Source organism: Salmo salar, chromosome ssa07, assembly GCF_905237065.1.
Source record: "Salmo salar chromosome ssa07, Ssal_v3.1, whole genome shotgun sequence".
NCBI lineage: Eukaryota > Metazoa > Chordata > Actinopteri > Salmoniformes > Salmonidae > Salmo > Salmo salar.
The window spans coordinates 46,709,313-46,731,122 of NC_059448.1; the positions used below are offsets into that span (position 1 = coordinate 46,709,313).

The 21,810-nt window shown below is 43.5% G+C and overlaps 2 gene segments (V, D, J or C); one reads left to right on the top strand and one right to left on the bottom strand.

Annotated features, from left to right (window-relative positions):
• Positions 1-7,632: 7,632 nt before the first annotated feature.
• On the top strand, positions 7,633-9,025 carry LOC123743784 (Ig kappa chain V region K29-213-like). The segment is given in 2 exon segments: positions 7,633-7,696; positions 7,817-9,025. Coding segments are annotated over 2 exon segments (402 nt in total).
• A 7,887-nt stretch (positions 9,026-16,912) lies between these two features.
• LOC106597302 (Ig kappa-b4 chain C region-like) lies at positions 16,913-18,143 on the bottom strand. The segment is given in 2 exon segments: positions 16,913-17,499; positions 18,068-18,143. A coding segment is annotated over 1 exon segment (243 nt).
• Between the last annotated feature and the right edge of the window lie 3,667 nt (positions 18,144-21,810).

Here is a 21,810-nt window from a genome sequence, read left to right on the forward strand (position 1 = left end):
AGCCTCTGGCACAAGCTCATACCCACGGAGCACAGTAGCCTTAACTATGTCGTAATTAAGACTATCAGCGAGAGAAAGAGTACCCAATACCTCCTGCGCTTTACCGGACAATTTACATTGGAGTAGAAGCGGCCACACGTCCCTAGGCCAATTCAAAGCCACTGCTATGCGTTCGAATGCACAAAAGTAAGAGTCAACCTCAGACTCACGGAATTGTGGAACTAAAGCAATATGCCGGCTAATGTCAAAGGTAGAGGCAGATCCTGGGGTGGAAAACACACTATTGGAAATGGCAGGGACAGCGGCCAGCCTCGCCATCTCCGCCTCTAATTCCAATTTGCGCATTTCGAAGTCCATCTGCCTTATCTTAAGGTCCTTTTCTGCTTCCAACTCCAGTCGGCGCATCTCCAACTTGAGATGTAGCTCATCCTTTCGGATTTGTGCTCGCTCTTCTGCCTCCATCTGCAAATGTATAGCCGTAGGCACAGGAGAAAGAGGGTCAAATCGAGGCAAGGTGTCCGGGGATTTATACTCGACCTCATCGTCGGGCCTAGTCGGGGTACCCAGAGCATCCACCACCTCTCCAACCGTAGGCCGAGGCAAAACCAACACCTGCTTTTCCATCAGTGCCGCTAATACCAATGCCTTTACCTCCGCCTTAACAAAACCCCTAGGCACGGAGATATCGAAATGGTCTGCCAAAGTCTCTAAATCCACTCTCCTACAATTCTCAAAACCCTCCCACGTTGGGTTATCCAGAAAAAACTTCAGGTTAAAGTTGGCCATATTCTAAATCCAGCACCTAACTACTACACAGCACTAAACACTACACCAAACACAACAACCACCCAATCCACCTTTACTACCCTAGTGTGCAGGCACAAGCTGGATCAAAAATATCCCGGATGAGCCCCCATATTACGTTCTCCCCTCGGGTGTAGCTCGTCTGAGGAGGAGACGTAAATGCCTGGGCCTAAACACACCAGGTAATACAGATGGAAAGGGAAGAAATGTGGGGTGCAATGAGCGATAAATAAATCAGACCACAACCAGAACTCAATTTTAACCCTCAGGGGATGTTTAGTGAATTAGTTAAATAAACAATATAACACACCCATAAATAATTAATAAGAAACAAAACAACCACAACAAGGGAAGGTAAGAGAAGGAAATGTTTGGGATCGGGGTCCAAGTAATGAAAATAAACAAAAGGTCCCTCCTCTTCTACACACCTAATCCTTCCTAACACATTCTAAACCCTAACCCACTGTCCTACCTGGTTCCAAGAAAAATACAAGGGTGACACCCGCCCGGCTAACCTAGTGTATAAAACAATGGGTTATCTACGTGAGAATGTACACCCATGGGCAGATCTACCTTTTCCCTTCTCCAGGACCTAGGTAGGGTGGAGCGCCTCAGGAGGACAGGCTGAAACACAAGGAAATTAACACAAATAATCAAACAAAAAACAAGTGTCCTCTCTCTCTCTCTCTCTCTCTCTCTCTCTCTCTCTCTCTCTCTCTCTCTCTCTCTCTCTCTCTCTCTCTCTCTCTCTCTCTCTCTCTCTCTCTCTCTCTCTCTCTCTCTCTCTCTCTCTCTCTCTCTCTCTCTCTCTCTCTCTCTCTCTCTCTCTCTCTCTCTCTCTCTCTCTCTCTCTCTCTCTCTCTCTCTCTCTCTCTCTCGGCAAACAGATATCCTCTCTGTAATCAGCTACAGCCACGCCCACCATCGTTAGCCGCAACTCGGTACACCTGTAATGCCCAAGACAAACACACTAGCAGGGGAAAAAATGGGGAACAAGAAAAACGTAACACGTAACACCCGCCCCTACCATCGGTCCTATTAGCCAACGTGCAATCATTGGATAATAACTGGATGAGCTCCGATCAAGACTATCCTACTAACGGGACATTAAAAACGGCAATATCTTATGTTTCACAGAGTCGTCGATGAACGACAACATGGATTACATACAGCTGGCTGGGTTTTCCGTGCATCGGCAAGATAGAACAGCTGCCTGCGGTTAGAAAAGGGGTGGCTGTCTGTGTCTATTTGTCAATAACAGCTGCTACACGAAATCTAATATTAATGAAGTCTCAAGGTTTTGCTCGCCTGAGGTATCTCATGATAAACTGTAGACCACACTATTTACCAAGATAGTTTTCATCTATATTTTTCGTAGCTGTCTATTTACCACCACAAATCGATGCTGGCACTAAGACCGCACCCATAAGCAAACAAGAAAATGCTCAACCAGCGGCGGCGCTCCTAGTGGCCGGGGACTTTAATGCAGGGAAACCTACATCCGTTTTACTTCATTTCTACCAGCATGTAACATGTGCAACCAGAGGAAAAAACTCCAGACCACCTTCACTCCACACACAGAGACACGTACAAAGCTCTCTCTTGCCCTCCATTTCACAAATCTGACCATAACTCTATCCTCCTGATTCCTGCGTACAAGCAAAAACTAACTACAGGAAGTACCAGTGACTTGCTCAGTATGGAAGTGGTCAGATGACGCAGATGCTAAACTACAGGACTGTTTTGCAAGCACAGACTGGAATATGTTCAGGGATTCTTCCGATGGCATTGAGGAGTACACCACATCAGTCACTGGCTTCATCAATACGTGCATCGATGACGTTGTCCCCACAGTGACCGTACGTACATACCCCAACCAGAAGCCTTGGATTACAGGCAACATCCGCACTGAGCTAAAGGGTAGAGCTGTCGCTTTCAAGGAGCGGGACTCTAACCCGGAAGCTTATAATAAATCACGCTATTCCCTCCAACGAACCATCAAACAGGCAAAGCATCAACACAAGACTAAGATTGAATCCTACTACACCAGCTCCAATGCTCGTTGGATGTGACAGGGCTTGCAAACTATTAACTTCTTCGGGCTAGGGGGCAGTATTTGGAAATTGGGATGAATGAGGTGCCCAAAGTAAACAGCCTGTTACTCAGGCCCAGAAGCTATGATATGCATATAATGTGTAGATTTGGATAGAAAACACTCTAAAGTTTCCACAACTGTTAAAATAATGTCTGTGAGTATAACAGAACTCATATGGCAGGCAAAAACCTGAGGAAAATCCAACCAGGAAGTGGAAGATTTTGAGGGTTGTAGTTTTTAAGTGATTGCCTTTCTAATATGCTGTGTCTGTGGGGTCAAATTGCACTTCCTAATGCTTCCAGCAGATGTCAACAGTCTTTAGAAATTGTTTCAGGCTTGTAATTTGACAGGGAATCGAATAAGAGCTCTCAAAACAACAGGCTTCCTGAAAGACATTAGTGCACTCTTGCGCAGTCACGTGAAGCGCGCCGTTCTTTCTTTTTCTTCTGTATTCAATACGCTATTGTCCTGTTGGGATATTATTGAAGATTTATGACAAAAATATCCTAAATATTGATTATGGACATCGTTTGACATGTTTCTACGAACTCTTATGGAACTTTTTTGACTTTGCGTCTAGCCTTTGCACCAGCGCATTATGCATTTCGATTAGTGAGCTAAACTGAAGTAAACATGAAGTATTTGGACATAAATATGGACTTTATCAAACAAAACAAACATTTCTTGTGGAACTGGGAGTTTTTCGAGTGCGTTCCGCTGAAGATCAGCAAAGGTAAGTGAAGATTTATAACGCTGTTTCTGACTTTTGTTGACTCCACAACTTGGCGGGTAACTGTATAGCTTGCTTTGATGGCTGAGCGCTGTACTCAGCTGTAAAGCTGTTTTGAAATCTGACAAAGCGGTTGCATTAAGGAGAAGTTTGTCTTTAATCCCATGTAAAACACTCGTATCTTTAATCAAAGTTAATGATGTGTATTTCTGTAAATTGATGTGCTCATTCACCGGGGGTTTTGGAGGCAAAACATTTCTGAACATTACGCGCCAATGTAAAATGGGGTTTTTGGATATAAATATGAACTTTATCGAACAAAACATACATGTATTGTGTAACATTGAGTCCTGGGAGTGTCATCTGAAGAAGATCGTCAAAGGTTAGTGATTCATTTTAGCTGTATTTCTAGTCTTTGTGACGCCTCTCCTTGCTTGGAAAATGGCTGTGTGGTTTTTCTTGTCTAGGCGCTGTCCTAACATAATCTAATGGTATGCTTTCGCCATAAAGCCTTTTTGAAATTGGACACTGTGGTTGGATTAATGAGAAGTTTATCTTTGAAATGGTGTATAATACTTGTATTTTTGAGAAATTGTAATTATGAGATTTTTATTGTTTTGAATTTGGCGCCCTGCTATTTCACTGGCTGTTGGCGAGGGGTCTTTCCGCAACAGGTTAAGGACTATAAAGGGAAGCACAGCCGTGAGATGCCCAGTGACATGAGCCTACCAAACGAGCTAAATGACTTCTATGTGTGCTTCGAGGCAAGCAACACTGAAGCATGCATGAGAGCAGCAGCTGCTCTGGACAACTGTGTGATCACGCACTCCATAGCCGATGTGACTAAGGTCAACATTCACAAGGCCGCAGGGCCAGGCGGATTACCAGGGCGTTTACTACGACATGCGCTGACCAACTGGCAGGTGTCTTCACTGACATTTTCAACCTGTCCCTGTACGAGTCTGTAATACCAACATGTTTCAAGCAGACCACCATAGTCCCTGTGCCCAAGAACACCAAGGTAACCTGCCTTAATGACTACCGACCCGTAGCACTCACGTCTGTAGTCATGAAGTGCTTTGAAAGGCTGTTCATGGCTGACATCAACACCATTTTACCAGAAACCCTAGACCCACTCCAATTTGCATATCGCCCCAACAGATCAACAGATGACGCAATCTCTATTGCACTCCACACGGTCCTTTCCCACCTGGACAAAATGAACACCTACGTGAGAATGCTATTCATTGACTACAGCTCAGTGTTCAACACCATAGTGCCCTCAAAGCTCATCACTAAGCTAAGGACCCTGGGCCTAAACACCTCCCTCTGCAACTGGATCCTGGACTTCCTGACGGGCCGTCCCCAGGTGGTAAGGGTAGGTAACAACACATCTGCCACACTGATCCTCAACACGGTGGCCCCTCAGGGGTGCGTGTTCAGTCCGCTCCTGTATTCCCTGTTCACTCATGACTGCATGGCCAAGCATGACTCCAACACCATCATTAAGTTTGCCGATGACACAACAGTGGTAGGCCTGATCACAGACAACAATGAGACAGCCTATATGGAGGAGATCAGAGACCTGGCAATGTGGTGCCAGGATAACAACCTCTCCCTCAACATGATCAAGACAAAGGAGATGATTGTGGACTTCAGGAAAAGGAGGGCCTAGCATGCCCCCATTCTCATCGACGGGGCTGTGGTGGAGCAGGTTGAGAGCTTCAAGTTCCTTGGTGTCCACATCACCAACGAACTGTCCTGGTCCAAACACACCAAGACATTCCTGAGGAGGGCACGACAAAACCTATTCCCCCTCAGGAGACTGAAAAGATTTGGCATGGTCCTCTGATCCTCAAAAATTTATACAGCTGCACCATCAAGAACATCCTGACTGGTTGCCTCACCGCCTGGTATGGCAACTGCTCGGCCTCCGACCGCAAGACACTACAGAGGGTAATGCGAAAGGCCCAGTACATCACTGGGGCCAAGCTTCCTTTCACCCAGGACCTCTTTACCAGGCGGTGTCAGAGGAAGGCCCTAAAAATTGAACCAGAGGAAGGCCCCAAGCAATAACACTCCTGAACAACTACCCCCCCCCCCATTGGCTATGTACCGGTATCCCCTGTATATAGCTTAGTTACTAATATTTTATTGTTGCTCTTTAATTATTTGTTATTTTTCTGTTTTTCTTTTTTTTCTTTTTTCTTTATTTATTGTTTACTTCAGTTGATTTAGTAAATACTTAACACCAGTTCTAAATGATTTCTTTTTTTTTGTTGCCTGTGACAAATACAATTTTATTTTGTTTTATTTGAATAGTACTGAAGTACTAGTATAATACAATAGGGACTGATAGTACTAGTACAAAACAATAGGGACTGATAGTACTGAAGCACTAGTATAATACAATAGGGACTGATTGTACTGAACTACTATTATAACACAATACTGCCCAACAAAGGCAAAACACAATAGCTATGTATTTCTTTTTCTTCTGCAAAATCTGACTTCAAAGTATTTTTCTGTATTGACAGACATCAATTTCTGATAACCCATGATATATTCTGATCAAGTGGCTTGTTTTTGTGTCAAGAAACTATCATGGCACAAGGCGAGACCCAAATGCCGACACAGGAGGCAGATGGTTGGAGTCTTACAATGTTTATTAATCCAAAGGGGTAGGCAAGAGAATGGTCGTGGACAGGCAAAAAGGTCAAACCCAGATCAGAGTCCAGGAGGTACAGAGTGGCAGACAGGCTCATGGTCAAGGCAGGCAGAATAGTCAGGCAGGCGGGTCCAGAAACAGACAAGGGTCAAAACCAGGAGGACTAGAAAAAGAAGAATTCAAAAAGCAGGAGAATGGGAAAAACGCTGGTTGACTTGGAAAGATACAAGACGAACTGGCACAGAGAGACAGGAAAAACAGGGATAAATACACTGGGGAAAACAAGCGACACCTGGAGGGGGTGGAGACAATAATGAGGACAGATGAAACTGATCAGGGTGTGACAGAAACTAAATATCACATTAATCAGATAATATACCTGGCCATTACAACAGATCAGAATTCGTTGTTACTAAGTTTTGCCTTTGTAGGGCAGAATAGGGACTGATAATCCTGAGGTACTAGTATAATACAATAGGGACTCATAGTACTGAAGTACTAGCATAATACAATAGGGACTGATAGTACTGAAGTACTAGTGTAATACAATAGGGACTGATAATCATGAAGTACTAGTATAATACAATTGGGACTGATAGTTCTGAATTATGACTACAGTCCACTAAAGAACACAGATAATTAAATGTTCATCTTGAATCACTGACTGTCACGTCCTGACCAGTATAAGGTTAATTGGTATTGTAGTTTGGTCAGGACGTGGCAGAGGGTATTTGTTTTATGTGGTTCGGGGTGGTGTTTTGGGAAAATAGGGCGTTTGATTGAGTATTTCCGGGTTTTTGGTTTATGATCTATGTTTATGTAATTCTATGTCTAGTCTAGGTAGTCTGTTTCTATGTTTGGTTAATTGGGGTTGGGACTCTCAGTTGAAGGCAGGTGTTGTCTATCTGCCTTTGAAGAGTCCCATATATTAGGGTGTGTTTGTGTTTGTTATTTGTGGGTGATTATTCTGTGTTTAGCCTTGTGCCTTACCAGACAGTTTTTTTGTCGATCGGTCGTTCTTTGTTATTTTGGTGTTCATTTTGTATTTATTAAAAAGCAAGATGAGCATACACATACCTGCTGCGTTTTGGTCCTCCATTTCCAACGACAAGCGTGACACTGACTTACAGTAGTAGTTATTTAAAACAAAATGAAATAATCTGTGTAATCTGAATCATAGTTAACAGTTGAATGTGGGTCCTTACCAGGAATAATATTTACATAGGACACTTTGCATTGGCAACACATGCTTCAGTGCTCTGGTAGTGTTTATAGCCCTGAGAGTTTAACACTTCATGACTGAGCGCTGTCCTTCATAACAACAGAACTTCAACAATGACTTTTATTGTGAGCTTTGTGTGGATATTGATGTCTTTAAGGTATGATTTACATTCTGCTGGTCTAAAATCTGTTTATTATTTGAATGTTTCATCTTAATTTTGTCTCAAATTGAGAAAATTAGACAGATTTAGACAACATGACCAAATGTTCTCTGAGATCTTAAATGTATCTTTTTCAGAATCCAGAGGACAGGTCACTGTCACTCAGACTCCTGCAGTGAAAGCTGTTCTCCCAGGACAGGCAGTCTCTCTGAACTGTAAAACCAGCAGTAATGTGTATGGTGTAGGGACCTCTTCTCCCCGTCTAGCCTGGTACCAACAGAAACCTGGAGGAGCTCCTAAACTCCTTATTTACTATGCTACAACACTTCAGTCTGGGACTCCATCTAGATTCAGTGGTAGTGGAACTCATAGTGACTTCACTCTGACCATCAGTGGAGTCCTGGCTGAAGATGCCGGAGATTACTACTGTCAGAGTTACCATTACATCAATAGTAAAAATGTGTTCACACAGTGATACAGAGCTGTACAAAAACCTCCCTCAGTCAGACTGCACAGTGACTGTACTGCTACAGCTGCGACCTACTGCAGGTGCTGAGGGGAAAGAGACAGTGACATGGAAGATTGACTGAACTAAAATATACTGAGATAAATATATCAGTGATGATGACTATAATGTCAACTTATCCAACTTTATGTTCAAATATTCTTGAACAGACAACACTCATAGGTCCAGACTGCATAAATATGCCTTCCCTTTTGCTATGTCAAACCAACCTTTAATTAACATTTCAGACAATAAGTTGAATGGATTCCATCGATGTGAAATAATGTCTCACATTATTTCAGAATAAATATCCCAGTCTCTGCAAGGTCCCCCAGTCAGGTAATGAGTTTCAAGCAAAGATTCAACCATATTTACTGAGATGATATAACATGATCATAACCCATCAAAACAACCTGAGGTTCTGTCATAGAAGACACAGTGACATGGAACACTGGTGTAGTGAAGTCAACTTTGAATATGTTTAGAAAGCATCATTCAGATCACATGTTCCCCATCATCATCCTCATCATTATTGTGCACCTACAATAGTTATTTGAAGTATTAAAATTCCCACAATACCAGTCCAATATGCATAATAAGATGTTCAGAAGTAAAGAAAAAGGTTATGTTACATCAGCATCAGCCCCCCTAGATACAATCTCCATATACACCTCACAACCAGATATTGATGTGATCATCTAGCATTATATTAACTATTTTGATGAGCAGGTTATTGACTGTTATATCTGTGGATAAGACATGATGCTGGGTTCAGGCATTAGATATATCTACATAATGTATAATATACATTTTATCTGTCATAGATTACATGTTGGAATATCTGTTATTGCACCCTCCCTGAATCCACCATGGAGGTTCAAACCAGTCCACTCCCTCACATCTGACCCAGTCCAGGGTACCTATTTTATTTTTATTTTTTATTTTTTATTTTTTCACCTTTATTTAACCAGGTAGGCAAGTTGAGAACAAGTTCTCATTTACAATTGCGACCTGGCCAAGATAAAGCAAAGCAGTTCGACAACATACAAAAACACAGAGTTACACATGGAGTAAAACAACATACAATCAATGATGCAGTAGAAAAATAAATAAATAAGACTATATACAATGTGAGCAAATGATGTGAGATAAGGGAGGTAAAGGCAAAAAAAATGCCATGGTGGCAAAGTAAATAAAGTATACCAAGAAAAACACTGGAATGGTAGATTTGTAGTTTGAAGAAAGTTCAGAGATAAAAATATAAATAATATGGTGCAAAGGAGCAAAATAAATAAATACAGTAGGGGAAGAGGTAGTAGTTTGGGCTAAATTATAGATGGGCTATGTACAGGTGCAGTGATCTGTGAGCTGCTCTGACAGCTGGTGCTTAAAGCTAGTGAGGGAGATAAGTGTTTCCAGTTTCAGAGATTTTTGTAGTTCGTTCCAGTCATTGGCAGCAGAGAACTGGAAGGAGAGACGACCAAAGGAGGAGTTGGCTTTAGGGGTGACCAGAGAGATATACCTGCTGGAGCGCGTGCTACAGGTGGGTGCTGCTATGGTGACCAGTGAGCGGAGATAAGGGGGGACTTTACCTAGCAGGGTCTTGTAGATGACCTGGAGCCAATGTGTTTGGCGACGATTATGAAGCGAAGGCCAGCCAACGAGAGCGTACAGGTCGCAGTGGTGGGTAGTATATGGGGCTTTGGTGACAAAACGGATGGCACTGTGATAGACTGCATCCAGCTTGTTGACTAGGGTATTGGAAGCTATTTTGTAAATGACATCGCCGAAGTCGAGGATTGGTAGGATGGTCAGTTTTACGAGGGTATGTTTGGCAGCATGAGTGAAGGATGCTTTGTTGCGAAATAGGAAGCCAATTCGAGATTTCACTTTGGATTGGAGATGATAGATGTGAGTCTGGAAGGAGAGTTTACAGTCTAACCAGACACCTAGGTATTTGTAGTTGTCCACAAATTCTAAGTTAGAACCGTCCAGAGAAGTGATGCTGGACAGGCGGGCAGGTGCAGGCAGCGATCGGTTGAAGAGCATGCATTTAGTTTTACTTGTGTTTAGGAGCAGTTGGAGACCACGGAAGGAGAGTTGAATGGCATTGAAGCTCGTCTGGAGGGTTGTTAACACAGTGTCCAAAGAAGGGCCAGAAGTGTACAGAATGGTGTCGTCTGCGTAGAGGTGGATCAGAGATTCACCAGCAGCAAGAGCGACATCATTTATGTATACAGAGAAAAGAGTTGGCCCAAGAATTGAACCCTGTGGTACCCCCATAGAGACTGCCAGAGGTCCAGACAGTAGGCCCTCCGATTTGACACACTGAACTCTGTCAGAGAAGTAGTTGGTGAACCAGGCGACGCAATCGTTTGAGAAACCAAGGCTACTGAGTCTGCCGATGAGGATGTGGTGATTAACAGAGTCAAAAGCTTTGGCCAGGTCAATGAATACGGCAGCACAGTATTGTTTCTTATCGATGGCGGTTACGATGTCGTTTAGGACCTTGAGCGTGGCTGAGGTGCACCCATGACCAGCTCTGAAACCAGATTGCATAGCGGAGAGGGTGCGGTGGGATTCGAAATGGTCGGTAATCTGTTTGTTGACTTGGCTTTCGAAGACCTTAGAAAGGCAGGGTAGGATGGATATAGGTCTGTAGCAATTTGGGTCAAGAGTGTCACCTCCTTTGAAGAGGGGGATGACAGCAGCTGCTTTCCAATCTATGGGAATCTCAGACGACACGAAAGAGAGGTTGAACAGGCTAGTAATAGGGGTTGCAATAATTTCGGCAGATAATTTTAGAAAGAAAGGGTCCAGATTGTCAAGCCCAGCTGATTTGTAGGGGTCCAGATTTTGCAGCTCTTTCAGAACATCAGCTGAATGGATTTGGGAGAAGGAGAAATGGGGGAGGCTTGGGCGAGTAGCTGTGGGGGGTGCAGTGCTGTTGAATGCAGTAGGGGTAGTTAGGTGGAAAGCATGGCCAGCCGTAGAAAAAATGCTTATTGAAATTCTCAATTATAGTGGGCTTATCGGTGGTGACAGAGTTTCCTATCCTCAGTGCAGTGGGCAGTTGGGAGGAGGTGTTCTTATTCTCCATGGACTTTACAATGTCCCACAACTTTTTAGAGTTGGAGTTGCACGAAGCGAATTTCTGTTTGAAAAAGCTAGCCTTGGCGTTTCTAACTGCCTGTGTGATTGGTTTCTAACTTCCCTAAAAAGTTGCATATCGCGGGGGCAGTTCGATGCTAATGCAGAACGCCACAGGATATTTTTGTGTTGGTTAAGGGCAGTCAGGTCTGGGGAGAACCAAGGGCTATATCTGTTCCTGGTTCTAAATTTCTTGAAAGGGGCATGCTTATTTAAGATGGAGAGGAAGGCATTTTAAAAAAATAACCAGGCATCCTCTACTGACGGGATGAGGTCAATATCCTTCCAGGATACCAGGGCCAGGTCGATTAGAAAGGCTTGCTCGTTGAAATGTTTCAGGGAGCGTTTGACAGTGATGAGTGGAGGTCGTTTGACCGCTGACCCATTACGGGTGCAGGCAATGAGGCAGTGATCGCTGAGATCTTGGTTGAAAACAGCAGAGGTGTATTTAGAGGGCACGTTGGTTAGGATGATATCTATGAGGGTGCCAGTGTTTGCGGCTTTGGGGTTGTACCTGGTGGGTTCATTAATAATTTGTATGAGATTGAGGGCATCAAGCTTGGATTGTAGGATGGCTGGGGTGTTAAGCATGTCCCAGTTTAGGTCACCTAGTAGCACGAGCTCTGAAGATAGATGGGGGGCAATCAGTTCACATATGGTGTCCAGAGCACAACTAGGGGCCGAGGGGGGTCTATAGCAGGCGGCAACGGTGAGAGACTTGTTTTTGGAGAGGTGGATTTTTAAAAGTAGAAGTTCAAATTGTTTGGGTACAGACCTGGATAGCAGGACAGAACTCTGCAGGCTATCTCTGCAGTAGATTGCAACACCGCCCCCTTTGGTCGTTCTATCTTGTCTGAAAACGTTGTAGTTAGGGATGAAGATTTCAGAGATTTCATTTGTCCCAAAGCCATGCGTTGTCTTAGCTGTGTGCTTAGGGTCGTTGTCCTGTTGGAAGGTGAACCTTTGCCCCAGTCTGAGGTCTTGAGAGCTCTGGAGCAGGTTTTCATCAAGGATCTCTCTGTACCTTGCTCCATTCATCTTTCCCTTATCCTGACTATTCTCCCAGTCCCTGCCGCTGAAAAACATCCCCACAGCATGATGCTGCCACCACCATGCTTCACCGTAGGGATGGTTCCAGGTTTCCTCGAGACGTGACGTTTGGAAATCAGGCCAAAGAGTTCAATCTTGGCCTCATCAAACCCGAGAATCTTGTTTCTCATGGTCTGAGAGTTCTTTATGTGCATTTTGCCAAACTCCAAGTGTGCTGTTGTGCCTTTTACTGAGGAGTGGCTTCCATCTGGCCACTCTACCATAAAGGCGTGATTGGTGGAGTGCTGCAGAGATAGTTGTCCTTCTGTAAGGTTCTCCCATCTCCACAGAGGAACTCTAGAGCTCTGTCAGAGTGACCATCGGGTTCTTGGTCACCTCCCAGACCAAGGCCCTTCTCCCCCGATTGCTCAGTTTGGCCGGGCAGCCATCTCTAGGAAGAGTCTTGGTTGTTCCAAACTTCTTCCATTTCAGAATGATGGAGGCCACTGTGTTCTTGGGGAAATGTTTTAGTACCCTTCCCCAGATATGTTCCTCGACACAATCCTGTCTCGGAGCTCTACTGAGAATTACTTCGACCTCACCTGGTCAGTCCATGTCATGGAAAGAGCAGATGTTCCTAATGTTTTGTACACTCTGTGTATATCAGTAATGATGAAAATATGTCAACTCATGCACCGTCACATTAAAGCATTCCTGAAGCAATAACATAAGCCATAAGTCAAATCAAATCAAATCAAATTGTATTAGTCACGTGCTCCGAATACAACAGGTGTAGAACTCACAGTGAAATGCTTACTTACAAGCCCTAACCGACAGTGCAGTTTCAAAAAATACGGATAAGAATAAGAGATAAAAGTAACAAGTAATTGAAGAGGAGCAGTAAAAAATAACAATATATACAGGGGGGTGCCAGTACAGAGTCAATGTGCGGGGGCACCGGTTAGTTGAGGTAGTATGTACATGTAGATAGAGTTAATTAAAGTGACTATGTATAGATGAAAACAGAGAGAGGCAGTGGTGTGGAGAGGGGAGGGGGGCATTGTGAATAGTCTGGGTAGCCATTTGACTAGATGTTTAGCAGTCTTATGGCTTGGGGGTAGAAGCTGTTTAGAAGGCTCTTGGACCTGGACTTTGTGCCCTGGTACTGCTTGCCATGCGGTAGCAGAGAGAACAGTCTATGACTAGGGTGGCTGGAGACTTTGACAATTTTCAGTGCCTTCCTCTGACACCGCATGGGCCATTCGCACTACCCTCTGTAGTGCCTTGCGGTCGGAGACCAAGCAGTTGCCATACCAGGCAGTGATGCAACCAGTCAGGATGCTCTCTATGGTGCAGCTGTAGAACCTTTTGAGGATCTGAGGACCCATCCCAAATCTTTTCAGTCCCCTGAGGGGGAATAGGTTTTGTTGTGCCCGCTTCACGACTGTCATGGTGTGCTTGGACCACGTTAGTTTGTTCTGATGTGGACACCAAGGAACTTGAAGCTCTCAACCTGCTCCGCTACAGCCCCATCGATGAGAATGGGGTGTGCTCGGTCCTCTTTTTCCTGTAGTCCACAATCATCTCCTTTGTCTTGATCACGTTGAAGGAGAGGTTGTTATCCTGGCACCACACGGCCAGGTCTCTGACCTCCTCCGTATAGGCTGTCTCGTTGTTGTCGGTGATCAGGCCTACCACTGTTGTGTCATCAGCAAACTTAATGATGGTGTTGGAGTCGTGCCTGGCCATGCAGTCATGAGTGAACAGGGTGTACAGGAGGGGGCTGAGCACGCACTCCTGAGGGGCACCTGTGTTGAGGATTAGTGTGGCGGATGTGTTTTTACCTACCCTTACCACCTGGGGTCGGCCCATCAAGAAGTCCAGGATCCAGTTGCAGAGAGAGGTGTTTAGTCCCAGGGTCCTTAGCTTATTGATGAGCTTTGAGGGCACTATGGTGTTGAACGCTGAGCTGTAGTCAATGAATGGCATTCTCACATAGGTGTTCCTTCTGTCCAGGTGGGAAAGGGCAGTGTGGAGTGCAATAGAGACTGCATCTGTGGATCTGTTGAGGCAGTATGCAAATTGGAGTGTGTTTAGGGTTTCTGGGATGATGGGGTTGATGTGAGCCATGACCAGCCTTTCAAAGCACTTCATGGCTACAGACGTGAGTGCTACGGGTCGGTAGTCATTTAGGCAGGTTACCTTAGTGTTCTTGGGCACAGGCACTATGGTGGTCTGCTTAAAACATGTTGGTATTACAGACTCGGAGAGGGAGAGGTTGAAAATGTCAGTGAAGACACTTTCTAGGTGGTCAACGCATGCTCACAGTACACGTCCTGGTAATCCGTCTGGCCCTGCGGCCTTGTGAATGTTGACCTGTCTAAAGGTCTTACTCACATCGGCTGCGGAGAGCGTGGTCACACAGTCTTCCGGTACAGCTGGTGCTCTCATGCATGTTTCAGTGTTATTTGCCTCGAAGCGAGCATAGAAGTAGTTTAGCTCGTCAGGTAGGCTTGTGTCACTGGGCAGCTTTCGGCTGTGCTTTCCTTTGTAGTCTGTAAGGGTTTGCAAGCCCTGCCACATCCGATGAGCATCAGAGCCGGTGTAGTAAGACTCGATCTTAGTCCTGTATTGATGCTTTGCCTGTTTGATGGTTCGTCGGTGTGCATCGCGGGATTTCTTATGAGCGTCCGGGTTAGAGTCCCGCTCCTTGAAAGCGGCAGCTCTAGCCTTTAGCTCAGTGCGGATGCTGCCTGTAATCCATGGTTTCTGGTTGGGGTATGTACGTACGGTCACCGTGGGGACGACGTCATTGATGCACTTATTGATGAAGCCAATGACAGATGTGGTGTACTCCTCAATGCCATTGGAGGAATCCCGGAACATATCCAGTCTGTGCTAGCAAAGCAGTCCTGTAGTTTAGCATCTGCTTCATCTGACCACTTTTTTATTGGTCTAGTCACTGGTGCTTCCTGCTTTAATTTTTGCTTGTAAGCAGGAATCAGGAGGATAGAATTATGGTCAGATTTTCCAAATGGAGGGCGAGGGAGAGGTTTGTATGCATCTCTGTGTGTGGAGTATAGGTGGTCCAGAGTTCTTTTCCCTCTGGTTGCACATTTAACATGTTGATGGAAATTTGGTAAAACTGATTTAAGTTTCCCTGCATTAAATTTCTCGGTTACTAGGAACGCTGCCCCTGGCTGAGTGTTTTCTTGTTTGCTTATGGTGGAATACAGCTCATTCAATGCTATATTGGTGCCAGCCTCTGACTGTGGTGGTATGTAAAAAGCTACAAAGAATATAGATGAGAACTCTCTCGGTAGGTAATATGGTCTGCAGTTTATCATGAGAAACTCTACCTCAGGTGAGTAATGGCTCGAGACTTCCTTAGATATCGTGCACCAGCTGTTGTTTACAAAAATACATAGACCGCCGCCCCTTGTCTTACCAGACTCCACTGTTCTATCCTGCCGGTGCATCGCATAACCAGCCAGCTGTATGTTGATATTGTCGTTGTTCAGCCACGACTCCGTGAAGCATAAGATGTTACAGTTTTGAATGTCCCGTTGGTAGTTTAATCTTCCCAATAACTCGTCCATTTTATTATCCAAAGATTGCATATTTGCGAGCAGAATTGAGGGGAGTGTGGTTTATTCGATCGCCGCCTGTTCCTCAGAAGGCAGCCCGCTCTCTGGTCTCTCTTTCTCTGGCCTCTCTTTCTCCGCCTCCCCTTCACGCAGATCACTGGGTCCGGGGCCTGTTCCCGAGGGAGCCGTATATCCTCTGCCTTGGGCTCGTCAGAGTCGTGAAAGAAGAAAAAGGATTCTGCTAGTCCCTGGGGGACCATGAAAGTCTAGTTGCATAGAGAGGACACTTTGCATTGGCAGCACATGTTTCAGTGGTCTGGGAGTGTTTATAGCCCTGTGAGTTTAACACTTTCCCTCTGCTTTCAGGAAAAAGATGTTTAGCTCAGACAATACACAGATGTCCTTAACCAATTATGAATTAGAATTTGATGTCAGTAACTGTCAATGTCTGTCTTTAGTAATACCCATCTTATATGTCATCTATTAAATGGTGGTTTATTCATTGTAAGAATGTCCCCCTCCTTGAATCCACCATTGAGGTTGCAGTAAAACTAGTCCACCCACTCACATCTGGCTCAGTCCAGGCAGTGAAACTGAAACTAGACTGGTAGGTGTGGGAGTGAAACAGATTTAAATAGACAGGGCTCGGTGGTTCTGCTTGTCCCAGAATAGAGCAGCACTGTCACCAGATGTTCATTCTATTCCCAGGGTGTTGGAGGTAGAGAAGACTATCACTCTACTCTATATCTTGAAGTAGTGTTTATAGCTTCAAAGCACAGACCATAACATATTATTTTGTGATAGTATTAATTATTGGTCAATGATGATATTAAGCGAGAATAAGGTTTAGGTCTGACAGTTTTCAAATACACCATTAATCAGCTTTACTGATTACATTTATTTTCCACAATATTACAAATATATATATATTATCAAGTTCATTAATAGAAACAACACAAATATGCATTCCAAAAAGAAAACTTTATTTTAATCGATTATTACATAATCGAAGAATCAAAGCGAACATGATAGTGAATAAAAGCAGATCACATCAAATCTAAAACGAACAGAATCTCAGTCTACAGAATGGATTGACACAAACTCAATCCAAGCCCCCTGTTAGTCTACACGAGAGTGATCACTAAATCAGAGAACAACTGATCTTAGAACAAAGCAAGTCAAAGCTGAGGAACCAGCGTCCTCTCTCCACAGGGGTGTGTGACTGAGGGGTTCTACCCAGAACAGTCAGCCCTCCTCAGGGTCTTGGTGACCGGAGTCTGGGATATCTGTTGTGCTTCACAGGTCACCTCTCCTGCCTTGGTCCACTCCTGGGCAGTGAGAGTCAGGGTGCTGCTCCAGCTATACAGACCGTCCTTCTCCAGGACCCCGGGACTGGCCTCCTGCTTCTTGCTGTTGCCGTCCACTTTCCAGCTCATGGTCCAGTCTGAGGGGAAGCCCTTGTTGGCCAGACACATCAGTGTGGCTGTTGTTGTACTGGACAGCTCCTCACTAGAGGGGGGCAGGACGGTGAGGGTGGGGGCACTGTTACCTGGAAGAAACACAACACATCAACTATATCAAAACAAAGTACTTTGGAAATGACTTAATATGTAAGTTAGATTGGTAAATGACGTGAAGAAAACACAAACAGTCAAAGGATATAAAGTTGATTACAAGTATAAAGTATACAAGTATGATGTGTTTAACTTTAGCATTACTTTGTCATACAGATATTTTTTTAGGAACGTATCTGATCAGAATACTCATATTTGTAGTATTTTGCAGAATCCAAGAGCTTGGATACAAACATAACAGAGACCTTTTATGTTCACATTACCAATGTGACTATCATGAACACAATGTACTGATGACTACAATAACAAATATTATAGTTATCGTAACAGAATAAGAGTTATATAGTCTGCAATCATACAAATAAAGCAATAAATGCCTGCAATTTAACATTTTGATTAAATCAGCTGTAGGAAGAAGACTCAGTCAAATTCAATATATAACAATATTTTTGGAAAGTAAAATATCTCAAATCGAAATGTTTTAATAGAGAATAAAGAGTTTAAGAAAAAAAAATGGAATCAGACAAACATCAAGAAACTTACTTCCAACATCTAGTCTGGTGGCGCTACCAAAAGTGTACCACAGTGATACAACCCCTATTACTGCTCGTACAAAAACCTAACACTCATTGGGAAAGCTGAATACTTACATATTTCAGACTCTGGTTTAAATCATGAATTTATATGAATACTGGTCAAATATAATGTTATATTCTTCATTTGAAATAGTTTTTTGATTAAATGAAAAACACTACAGTTTTATTATAAAATATAAAGGTGTAAAACAAACCTAAAAATTACTCAACATAAAGTCATACAGTTGACAGAGAAATTACAGTGATATCAAAAAGTGAAAAAAGTGGTTCATTTTGTTGTTTACTTACTTCCAACATCTAGTCTGGTGCCGCTACCAAAAGTCCTCCACAGTGATACAATCCCTATTACTGCTAGTACAAAAACCTCTCTGTGCTGTGATGCTTCAGCTGTAACAGTGAAAATCACTCATACCGAATCACATTAAACACAAATACCATTTAACATCGTTCGAGGTAAAATAAACACTTGATTTGAGCTGTTTATACAATTCATAAAAAATATAATTTGCATCTCAAATCTAGATATTTGTCATTAGTCTTTCTTCTGTGTATCAGATATCCTCTTAGGAACAGAACAGTCAGTGTTCAACATTTAATCCAGCATTTGTGTTCCTCCATTTTGTCCATGTGAAAGACAGGAGAAAAAGTAACAGCAGTAATATTGATTCATGTAGTGTATATTCGTTGTTTATCTCAGATATATCTCCGGTTGTAAAGTCACAGAGAACAGACACCACTAACAGAGGAATCCGACGAGCTTTAGTTTAGAGAAGGGTTCATTAACTGATTTGAGGAACTTACATAAGAGTCCAAGCATGAGTGAACTGACAGTTAGGGCTGTATTCAAGCTGTATTGCTGAAGCCTTTAGCTGTGAACTTCAGCGATACGGACTGAATAGAGCCCTTCATCTGATATTAGAGTTGAAATTGTCTGGCAGAAAAGTTGTCATATACAATATATTAGAGTAAAACGTATGATGTTTGTTGTTATAAAAGCTAACATGTGCAGGATAAAATACAGTTTTAATGATGGGAGCCTACTTGGAAACTGAAATAGATTTAAAACATGAATATGCATATGCTCGCTAGAGTGTATAAACATTTGGGTTTAACACGTCGTGACTGAGAGCTGTCCGTCATGACAACAGAACCCACAACAACCATGACTTTTATCACCATCTTCGGGCTCTGTTCAATTTGTATCGCTGAAGCATTATTTTCATTTTCAATTGATCCGACATATTACATTTACTTCACTTAGCAGAGGCTCTTATCCAGAGGGACTTACAGGAGAAATTAGAGTTAAGTGCCTTGCTCAAGGGCACATTGACAGATTTTTCACCAAGTCAAGTCGGGGACTTGAACCAGCAACCTATTAACCAAAAGGTTGCTAGTTCAAATCCCCAGGCCGACACTGTGAAACATCTGTCGATGTGCCCTTTAGCTTGGCACTTAACCCTAATTGCTCCAGGGTCATTGTTAATATTGGCAGATACTGGCCGTGACCACAGTGGTGGAGTATATAATGAAATAGGACAAATATAAGCACCCACCTAATTACTATTATTATAAAAGCAAGCTCATGCAGACAAAATATATTATAATGACTTTAGCCTACTTTGAAACTGAAATAGATTTGAAACAGTCATTTGTGTAATGCATCTGCCCCACTGCTCTATGTGCTTTTATAGCCCTGTCAGTTTAACACTTCATGACTGAGAGCTGTCCTTCATGACAACAGAACCCACAACAACCATGACTTTTATCACCATCCTCATCTGGACACTTGCTTTCTGCTTTCCAGGTTACACTTTTCAGAATTTACTGTTGAAAATTAATTAAATCTACAACATTGAAATGTATATCTACGTTAATATTTATATTCAGAACTACTGATTACTATATGTCATATTTTATCCATAGAATTTTTTAAAAGATATAAAATGACATAGAACACAGATCAGTAAGGAGGTCAACTTTGAAAATGGTTAGAAAGCATGTTCTGCATTGTCATCATCATCATCATCATGTCATGGTTGTGACTAGTTATATTTGTCACAGCCTGAAAGTGCACCTATAAACATTATGTGATGCTATGAAACACACACAATACCAGTCCATGTGAAAGTGATGTTACAGTACATCAGCCCCCCTTGATAAAATCCCCATATCCACCTCACCACCAAATATTGATGTGATCATCAAGCATTATATTAACTATTTTGATGAGCAGGTTACTGACTATTACATCTGTGAATGAGACATGATGCTGGGTTCAATCTTAGACCTGTGTATGCACACACTGTCGACTTGAAAAATTACTTAGCATAATGCATCTGCCCCGCTGCTCTAAGAGTGTTTATAGCCCTGTGATTTTAACACTTCGTGACTGAGAGCTGTCCTTCATGACAACAGATCCCACAACAACCATCCTTTTTATCACCATCTTCATCTGGGTATGGGTACCACCTTGACATCCCTGATCTGCTTGCCTCAGTAAATTAATGGTAGAACATTAGTTGCCAGGATTAGCTATTTGTATCTCTATGATTGCATAATGCTGCCCCGAAACTCCTTCTTTATGGTGGTACTGTCAGGGATTTCTTCGTCTTCTGACGATATAACGAAATCATCGTCGGAAAAGGTAGACCAATACGCAGCAGGTATGTGATTGTTCATTTTGAACATTTATTCACTTCAAAACGAATACAAAAACAACAAACAAGAAACACGAACGATTGACAAACTGACAGTCTGGTAAGGCACTAGGCTAAACACAGAACAATCACCCACAAAAGCAAACACAAACACACCCTACTATATGGGACTCTCAATCAAAGGCAGATAGACAACACCTGCCTTCAACTGAGAGTCCCAACCCCAATTAATCAAACATAGACATACACTCACTAGACTCCACATAGAAATACCTAAACATAAACCAAAACCCGGAATTACTAAATCAAACACCCTTCTTACAAAACACACCACCCTGAACCACATAAAACAAATACCCTCTGCCACGTCCTGACCAAACTACAATACTAATTAACCTTTATACTGGCCAGGACGTGACAGGTACAACTCTTCAGTCTGGGACTCCATCTAGATTCAGTGGCAGTGGATCTCTGACCATCAGTGGAGTCCAGGCTGAAGATGCAGGAGATTACTACTGTCAGAGTTACCACAGCGGTGGAGTGTTCACATAGTGATAAAGAGCCGTACAAAAACTTTCCTCAGTCAGACTGCACAGTGACTGTACTGCTACGGCTGGGACCCACTGCAGGTGCTGAGGGGAAAGAGACAGCGCCATTCAACACTGCCGTCTTCGACTACCCTACAGAGAGCCGAGAGGGAGGTGAGCGTCTCCTCTGTCTACGCCAGGGGTCCAGGACAGCGTCGGAAATGCTCTGGATTTCCAGACAGTGGCTGTGTCCACTGGCTGAAACGACCAGGCCCTGTTGACGGTTTCCCGCAGTGGGCTACAGGCGGACGTCCAGACCGTGCTGGCCTGTCGCGATGAGGACCTCACGCTGGACCAGCTCATCGCTATGGCCATTCGGCTGGATAATCTTCTGCGTGCCCGTTGTTGCCCATCCCGGGGGTTCAGATCTCTCCCAGGGACCTCCAGCGAGACTGAGCCTATGGCCCCTGAGGAACATCAACACCGGCTTCAACAGGGTCTCTGCT